The sequence below is a fragment of the Nomascus leucogenys genome, chromosome 14 (genome assembly GCF_006542625.1).
Source record: "Nomascus leucogenys isolate Asia chromosome 14, Asia_NLE_v1, whole genome shotgun sequence".
NCBI classification, from domain to species: Eukaryota; Metazoa; Chordata; class Mammalia; order Primates; family Hylobatidae; genus Nomascus; species Nomascus leucogenys.
Window position 1 is genome coordinate 58,977,537 of NC_044394.1, and position 9,006 is coordinate 58,986,542.

Here is a 9,006-nt window from a genome sequence, read left to right on the forward strand (position 1 = left end):
AAATCCTGGAGAAGTGCCTTTGAGGGAGATCAGCTGACATCCACATAGAGGTGGACCTAGATAGAATGAATGAGAACAGATAGAATCTCTGAGGGAGGGAACTCTGAGGAGAAAAGCAGAGTTCTAAGGACTAAACCTTTCCACCAAATTCGACAACCACGTTTGCAATGTGCAAGATGATGGAGAATACCTAAGTCAATAGTCCAAGGGCAGGCTGGGCACGGTGGCTCACGCCTGTAATCCCAGCACTTTGGGCCGAGGCGGGAGGATCACAAGGTCAGGAGATCGAGACCATCCTGGCTAACATGGTGAAACCCCATCTCGACTAAAAATACAAAAATTAGCCAGGCATGGTGGCACACACCTGTAGTCCCAGCTACTCAGGAGGCTGAGGCAGGAGAATCGCTTGAACCCGGGAGGTGGAGGTTGCAGTGAGCTGAGATCGCACCACTGCACTCCAGCCTGTGTGACAGAGCGAGACTCCGTCTAAAAAAAAAAAAAAAAAAAAAAAAAGTCCGAGGGCAGAAAAGGGGAAGGGAAGGAAGGAGAATCTAGGAAGAAAGAAAGGAAAGCATGATGTCTTTGAAGTTGTTAGAAAGACTTCATCTTGTGGGTGTGTCTGGGTTGCTGGGAAGCTTGTTAATAGAAAGTCTAGTTAGGGGATGGTTGCATTAGCCTTAAGGTTTAAAAAGGAATTGGATTTAAGTTGTATGAGGAAGAAAGGGAAGAATTTGATTCCTGTAGCACCCCATCCTTTGTCCCCTGGAGGCTGATGCACTGTGACAGAGGGAAGAGAAGCCAGGCTAGAGACCAACTGTAGCCAGACCACTCATGTCTGTGCTAGTGACAACTATGTCGATCATAGCATGAAGAAGGCCTGATTGGAGATGGGAAGAGGCTAGAGACTATGTAGTTGGAGGAGCTGGCCCTGGTTATTTACTGTAATATCATCACTGATTTATGGATGTTGTATATGGCACTGCAGGACCAAATTAAAAATTGGCATCATAAAAAAACTTTTATAGATCACAAGGGAGTACAAAAATGGGTTTGGCAAAGTTGAGAGAATGGGGAGCATATCAGTCCCTCTCCAATCAATAAGAGAAGGGTAAGGAAAGAGTCCTTCCCTATGTAGACTGTGGTTTATCCCATTCTCTCCATTCCCAGCCTACCATTTCTTGGGACTCAGGTTCCAGGGTTTACATTTGACCCTAAACTTTGGGCTTCTAAATCTGTCTGGGTGCTTTGGTGTCACCCTGAGGGAGAATCTAATGTGATGAGATGAACCCAGCTCCATTCCATAGGCAGGCAGGTCACTGCAGGACACAGGGATCTCTGAACTCCTGGGCTGAGGATGATTTGCTCCCTGCTGTAGAATCTGCCATTCCTTCCCTTAGCTGGTTCAGAAGGTCTCTGCTCTCACTGGGAGGCAAGTTACTCAGGAAGTATGGAGGGGCCAATTCCACCAGCCTAATAGAGAGAGTCATAATTAGATGATCTGCATCTTCTCTCTCTCTGTCTCTCTCTTTTTAGAGACAGGGTCTTGCTCTGTTGCCTGGGCTGGAGTTCAGTGGCATGATCATAACTCACTGTAGCCTTAGACTCCTGAGCTCAAGTAATCCTTCCACCTCAATCTCCCAAGTAGCTGGGACTACAGGGTGGTTTCAAACTCCTAGCCTCAAGCACTCCTCCTGCCTAGGTCTCCAAATGTGCATCTTCTCTTATAATGCAGACTTTTAAACTTCTCACCAGCCCTTCCACAAATCCTGTCTCCTCAGATCATGTTTTTACTAACCACTAAGATCCCTTCCTCTGTCTCTCTAACTCCCCAGCCATAATTTTGGCCCCAGGGAGAGGAATAGGCAGTATAGGAGGGATGTCAGGGAACTCACATCTGTGGTTGAATCTCAGAAACAATGGAAAGGCAGTTGTCTTTGGATATTGTGAAATTGTGGTAGAGCACCCATGGTGGGGGTCTGGCAGGAGCTCTGCGGCTTCGGTAGCAGCAGTATGAGGAGAGCTGGGCCACATGCTTATGGGTTAGGAGTAGGTAATTTCCAGTCCCATCTGTGTCTCTGGCCACCTTATTGAAAGGCAAATATATTGATGGAATAAATAAAAGGGAAAAGGCAGGCAGTAGAAAAAAATAAAAGGGGATTGAGAAAGAGTAAGGGTGATGAGAGTATTAAAAGTAAAGCATTACGTCTAGGTGTTGTCTGATCTCTACTATACCTCATGGCATTTTCCATAGCCCCTTGTACCTCAAATCCTCAAGGGAAAAGTCCTTTCTGTTTCTAAAGAATCTTTTGAATGGCCACCTGGACCCTGATTTCAAAGTGGCTTACCAATATTTGTTCTCTTTGCCTTTTGCTCCTTTGATCACCCTCACCCCCACCCTTTCCTCTAACCTTGAGAAAGTATCCTGACACCAGTGCTTTCTGAAGGTCTCTGCGATTCTGCTCAGAGCCAAATGCTGGTAGGGACAAGGGAAGTTCAATTCGTTGCATGAGTTCTAGGAGTTCTCCCCGAAGTTTATGGGCTTGGCACAATGCTGCCCAATTCAGACCTCGAGCCTGGCACCAAGCCTCATCTGCTCCACCTAGGAGAGGAAAGGGACCAGCTAAACTAAAGTCCTTGAGACCCCTGGAATAACCCAACCCTTAGCCAAAGGGCCTTCTCTTTCTGAGCATAGAGATCTGTCAGCTGGCTGCATAACATTTCCCCTCTTTGGAAAATCTGGGATTCTATAAAAGGATGCAGAACTCACTTTGTGTAAAGGCTTCATACACCTGGATCAGAGAACTGTGGTCACCATCCGTGTGTTCCAGGGCCCGACGCAGGGCAGCTTCTTCTGCACTGAGTGGAGGACGGGTAAACCCAGGGGCAGCTGGAGGCAGAAGAGTGGGAGGTAGAATCTGCCATTTGGGAAATGGGAAGGGATAGTAGTACAGGTAGAATGCTGAAAAGGCAGAAGTGTCCCTTTGGGAACTTTATTCAAAAGACATAGATAACTTCTAGGTGCTATGCACTTTATTAAACATTGAGGATAAATAAATACAGTCTCTGCCATCAAGGAGCTTCAAGTCTGGTGGAAGAGATCAACAGGTAAGCAGACTTGATAAGCATGATAGGTGTTTCTATATGGTACTGTGGAAACAAAGAGGAGGATACCTAATCCAGGCTTTAGGTGGTGAGGATGTGAGTGATGTAAGAGAAAAGGATGAGGACCCTTGGGCTAGCATTTGAAATTTGAGTAGGAATTAGCCGAGTGGAGAAGGGGCAGGGAGTATGTTTTAGACTGTGGCAACAGCATGGCATGTAAGTTAATAATATAGCATATTTGGTGAACTGCAAGCCATCTGGTATGGGTGGAGGGAATGAAATGACATGTGGCAGAACGGCAGGAGATAAAGCTGGAGAGGTAGGTATAGGTAAGGTCATGAGAGGCTGGAGTACTGAGGAAAGGAACTGTCTTTAAGGTAAAGAGTGGCTGTAGAGGAAGAGTTGTGGTTTTTTTTGTTGTTGTTTGTTTGTTTGAGACAGGGTCTCACTCTCTCGCCCAGGCTGGAGTGAAGTGGCATAATCATGGCCCGTTGCTGCCTCAACCTCCCAGGCTTAAATGATCCTCTTACCTCAGTCTCTTCAGTAGCTGAGACTACAGGCATATGCCACCACACCTGGCTAATTTTTTGTTTTTGTAGAGACAGGGTCTCACTGTGTTGCCCAGGCTGGTCTCAAACTCCTGACCTCATGTGATCCTCCCATCTCAGCCTCCCAAAGTGCTGAGATTACAGGCACAAGCCACCATGCCTGGCTGAAGAAGAGTTTTTAAGTAAGAGAGTCCATGTGTCTGAAAAAGCTCACATTACTAGTTAGGAGGCTACTGAGGAAATCCAGCTGAGCAATGAGGAGGACCTACCATTGGCAGACCCTACCTACCATATTCACTGGAAGGGAATATGGAGAAGGGCAGATGAATATATATGTTTATATATATATATATATATATATATATATATATATATATATTTACGTTTAGGAGATAAAAGTGAAATAACCTGGAGAAAGACTGGTCTAGAGTGATGGTAGCAGAGCAGCAGAGATAATAGTATTATCTGAATCTGAGACTCTAGAGAGAGGAAAAGATTTTTTGGTGATGGTGGTGAGGGACTGGTTTAATAGAGCATTTGAGTTCAGTTCTGAGCTGAGGTACTGTTAACTATTCTGGTAGAAATGTCCATCGGGGCTGGGCGCCGAGGCTCAGGCCTGTAATCCCAGCAGTTTGGGAGGCTGAGGTGGATGGATCACCTGAGGTCAGGACTTTGAGACCAGCTTGGCCAATATGGCGAAAACCCGTCTCTACTAAAAATACAAGAATCAGCTGGGCATGGTGGTGCATGCCTGTAGTCCCAACTACCTGGGAGGCTGAGGCATGAGAATTGCTTGAACCAGACAGAGGTTGCAGTGAGCCGAGATCATGCCATTGCACTCCAGCCTGGGTGACAGAGTGAGACTTTGTCTCAAAAAAAAAAAAAAAAAAAAAAAAAGAAAAAAAAAAAATAAACGTTCATCAGGAGTTGGGGTATGCTCTCTCTCTCTCTACCTCTTTCCCTCTCCGTCTCTCCCCTTCTCCCCATCCCTCTCTCCCTCCCTCTCTCTCTGTCTCTCAGATTCGAAGAATGGTATTGGGTGAGAGATAACAGTACAAGGTTTGGACATTTTAAGGCTAAAGGTAGCACTTCAAACCATGGGTGTGGATAAATTTGCTCAGAGAGTTCAGGAAATAGAAGACAAACGAGCAAGAATAGAACCCTGAGGACCAATTTACAATGGATAAGAAGAGGACAAAGAGCTCAAGGAAAAGATAAAGGGGATGACCAGAGATGTAGGATGAAAACCATGAGGAGCAGCATTACAGAGGCCTAGGGAGGGGGCAGTTTCAAGGTGGAGCGGTCAGCAATCTCAAGTGTCAAAAGAAGGTTATGAATAAGGGTTCAAAAGTATCCACTGGATTAGGTACCTGGAAGGTCACTGGTGAGTTGAAAGCTGTTTCACTGGCATGGTAGACCTGAAGCTGGAGTACAGTGGGTGAGCAATACACCAGTTAGAACAGGTTAGAAATCATGCTGCATAGCTGAAGAGGAGGATAGGGTTGAGGAAGAGTGGTGTGTGAGTTTTAGCAATAACAGATTAGGAGAGATTTAAGCATGCTGAGGGCAAGAACCAGCAGAGAAAAAAGGCTAAAGAGACAAGAGGGAGATGGGTGACTAAGCCTGGTTCTTTAGGCATTGTGAGGGGTGGCAACTGGAACAGAGAGGAAAGGGCTAGCCTCAGGAGCACCAAAACCCAAGAGGAGGGGCTGAAGTGGTTTCAAGAGCTGTGGATTTACAGCAGCAATTTATACCTGTGAGCATGGCAGCCAGGGTGAGCATCTCGTCCACACAGTCAAACTCGCATGAGGCCAGCAGGGCTTTGGCCAGCTCAGGGGCCAGAGGGAATTCTGATAGTATGACACCCAGATCTGACAGGTCCCCATCATCATCCAGGGCTGCCAGATAGTCTAAATCTTCCAAGGCTTGCATCAATGCTTCTGGAGCTGGTGAGGAAACAGGGCTTACAGGATATGAAGTTTCAGAACTGGGTGGTCAGATGGCAGTGCTTGGGCAGGAGAGGTGCTCACCAGGCTGGTCCAGGAAGTGACACTCCCCTGGCTCTGCAATCTGTCTCCTTTTTAGTAGTAACACCAGGGAGCTCAGATTCTCCTCACACACCCTGGGTTGGGGCAATGGTGGAGCTTCTAGTTCTAAGAAGGACTTAGGATACAGGCAGAGGCAGGATCCTGAGGGGAAAAAGACCTGGGAAAGAAGACCACTGTAGATTTCTCAAGGCTTGCATGTTGGTGACTCTTGGGTTTTTTATTTCAGTGAGGGCAAAGGCTCTTACCTGGTGGGAACCCTCTTGCTCGCAGTCGTCTTGCCTCTGCCTGACACTTGCTGATTGGCCGCAACACCTGGAATTCTGCTCGGATCCTAGGATTGTAAACCTGTTGCCCATCCCCCAACCAAGGCCAAGACAGATCAGAGTGGGCCATTTCTGTCTTTACTACCCCACCGCCATCTCTCTCTGTCACTCACACTTCGGAGCTCCAGTCCTGAGTCGATGACATGTTGGATGGAAGGGAGGGAGAAGGAGAAGTCAGCCAGCCAGTGAGTGACCACAACCTTTCGGGCATCTATGTCCTCATACACAGCCTGAACGGCTTGTCCACAGTCTGGGTGAAGGGGCATTACTCGTGGTGGAAGCCCTTGGAGAGGCAAGGACTCTACCTCCCTGGACAAGGATTCACAGCACAGGGAAATTTCCTGAGGAGAAGGGTGGGTGGGGCATTAGGGCAGTTCTCACCTTTTTTGGGGTCACAGATCCCTTTGAAAGACTGTTGAAAGTTACAGCCTTTCACTCTGAGAAAATGCAAATTACTCATAAAGTTGAAGGTTTTCTAATTTCGGGGGTTCACTGAATCACAAATCTCTGCATTAAAGGGAATAAAAAAGTGAGAGGTAAACCTCTTTACACTGAAATCCTCAAGTTTTTCTCTGGGACCCCAGCGGAGAGTAAATACTGCAACTCTACTCTTCCTAACGGGCATTGCTCCCATTCCCATTCCCCAGGACTGGAAGATGATGAGTACCTCCTTTTGCAGGCTTTTTTTTTTTTTTTTTTTTTTACCTCCTCACTGGGCAGGAACACTAGCACATCTCCTGGAGCCTCCTTCCGACACAACTCAAGCACTGCTTGGCAGGCAGCTTCCACCCGATCAGGTGGGATGGTGTCCCAGTAGATGGGGGAAGGTCTCTCACCAGGCTCTCTGGGTATATGCACAATAGGAGGATTGCCCCAGAAAGCTCGGAGCTTAGGTTCAAGGGCTGGGTCAGTAACCACAACCACTCTGAGGTCCCCCGGAAGGTTTTCCGGCCTGGCATCTTGCAGTAGCCCCTGGAGTGAATCCGATGCCACCGACCGCTCCTGAGCCTCATCTAGTACCAGCACGCCCCAGGCTCCAGTGCCCCGAGTCGAGGCCACCTCCTGCAGAAGCAGCCTGTCCCAGCAGAATCTGTTGACATTGGTAGTGGGCAGAGGAATCAGTGTGGACACTGACCAGCCCCACAAGCTCAGGGAAACTTCTCCCCAGGGGACGTATATTTTGATATTGAAGGCCAGAAAAACATGCTGTGACTTCCTGAGCCTATGGACCCATAACTGTGACCCCACAACCCCACTGAGAACACTTTGTTCACAAGGTATACGCCAGCTGGGAAGTGACATTTTTCTGATGAGGGTGAGGCTGAATGTCTGAGGCCCCTGGCTGGGATTCAAGGGCTTACTTTAGCCATTGCACCACACACAATTTAGAGTGAGTTGGGGCCAGGCGTGGTGGCTCATGCCTGTAGTCCTTACATTTTGGGAGACTGAGGTGGGCGGATCACTTGAGCCCAGGAGTTTGAGACCAGCCTGGGTAACATGGCAAAAAATATAAAAATTAGCCAGGCATGGAGGTGCGCACCTGTAATCCCAGTTACTTGGGAGGCTGAGGTGGGAGGATCCCTTGAGCCCAGGAGGTTGAGGCTGCAGTGAGTTGTGATTGCACCACTGCACTCCAGCCTGGGTGACAGAGTGAGACCCTTTCTCCAAAATAAATAAAAAAGAGTGAGTTGGGCTAAGGGAGGGTATGGTGAGATGCCAGAGGAATGGGTTTGTTTCTACTGAGTGAGGGGAATTAGATTTGGGTAAGGCCTGCAGAGGCCCCCACCTGAGCAGGGTATTGGGCCCCGTGCAGTCCTCCTGGGGGATGCTGTATCCAACCTCATGACCCAGGGTCAGGTCCATCTCATCAGCAACACGCAGAGCCAGGCTCCGGGCTGCAAGAGGGTAGGGCTGAGTGACAGTAACCTGTCCTTTCTGGAACCCTCTGGCCAGCGCAAACTCTGCACACCACTGAGGGATCTGGGATAGAAGTAGGGAAGGACAACCAGTGAGGAAGATGTAGGACTTCAGTCAGAAGTGCTCAGGGAACTATGGCCACTTTAATCTTTCCTTATTTGGGGAGTCCCCTGGTCTTCCACCAGCCTCCTGGGCCAACCTAACCCATCCCATCTCTCTTCGTTCACCTTCGTCATGACCCCAAGCAGCCCAGTACCCCCTTGCTCAGGGAAAGGCCAATTCCCTAGCTCCTCCCTTTGTACACTCCCAGAATCTGCCTGCCCCCACAACCCCCACCACACCTGGGTGCTCTTGCCAGAACCAGGCTCCCCAGACACCAGCACCACTCCAGTGGGGTTACTCTCCAACTGCTCCAAGAAGGTAAAGCGAGCAGCCCAGATGGGCAAGCCTTGGCGCTGCTTCAGCAGCTCATAGTAGCGGGAAGAGAAGGGAAGCCCATCAAAGGGGTTCACAGCCAGTTCAGACTCCCCAGGACTTGGGCCATACTCTTCTGCTAGCCTGAGAGGCTGAGAGGTCATGGTGGCTCTCTGGCAGGACCTGCAGAAGGCAGAGCAGCCAGTAAGGTCATATTTGGTGACGGACGCCATCTTCCCACCTCAGCCCTGACCCTTAACCTCTACCTTCAGTTGATCATGCTCTGGGGCCCACCCTTCCCAGCATTTCCTGCCAAGGAAACAGTGCTAGGTATTTTGATAAGGGGCTACTGAGAGTTAGTCGACAGTCCCTACAGTCAGGTAGTAGAAATCTACCTGATACTATTACCCTGTTGGCAGGTAGTAGAAATCTTACTTAGGCAGGGGTCCTCAAGGGCAGTAGAAATTATGTGAGACCTAGTAACCTGTGGTAAAGTCCTGAAGGGAAAAGGATATAGGGGGTGGGGAGAGGAACAGCAGTCACAGGGATCCTGGATTCAAACCTGCTTGCAGCTCTAGGACGTGTCAGGACGGCAGTCAGCTCCAGACCCACGTAGTCACCACCAACCCTGACCGTGTGAAGTACAAAGGTAAA

General features: G+C 48.7%; 1 protein-coding gene across 1 annotated transcript; it reads right to left on the reverse strand.

Moving 5' to 3' along the window:
- Window positions 1–999: 999 nt before the first annotated feature.
- DQX1 (DEAQ-box RNA dependent ATPase 1) lies at window positions 1,000–8,985 on the reverse strand. Its single transcript, XM_030828003.1, has 12 exons — window positions 8,915–8,985; window positions 8,280–8,535; window positions 7,808–8,001; window positions 6,727–7,111; window positions 6,135–6,362; window positions 5,944–6,043; window positions 5,681–5,839; window positions 5,405–5,596; window positions 2,768–2,887; window positions 2,409–2,599; window positions 1,893–2,083; window positions 1,000–1,470 (listed from the first exon to the last, which is right to left on the reverse strand). Exons 2-12 carry the CDS (start codon window positions 8,514–8,516, stop codon window positions 1,314–1,316), a joined length of 2,154 nt encoding a protein of 717 aa, XP_030683863.1. The 5' UTR covers window positions 8,517–8,535; window positions 8,915–8,985; the 3' UTR covers window positions 1,000–1,313.
- Window positions 8,986–9,006: the final 21 nt, after the last annotated feature.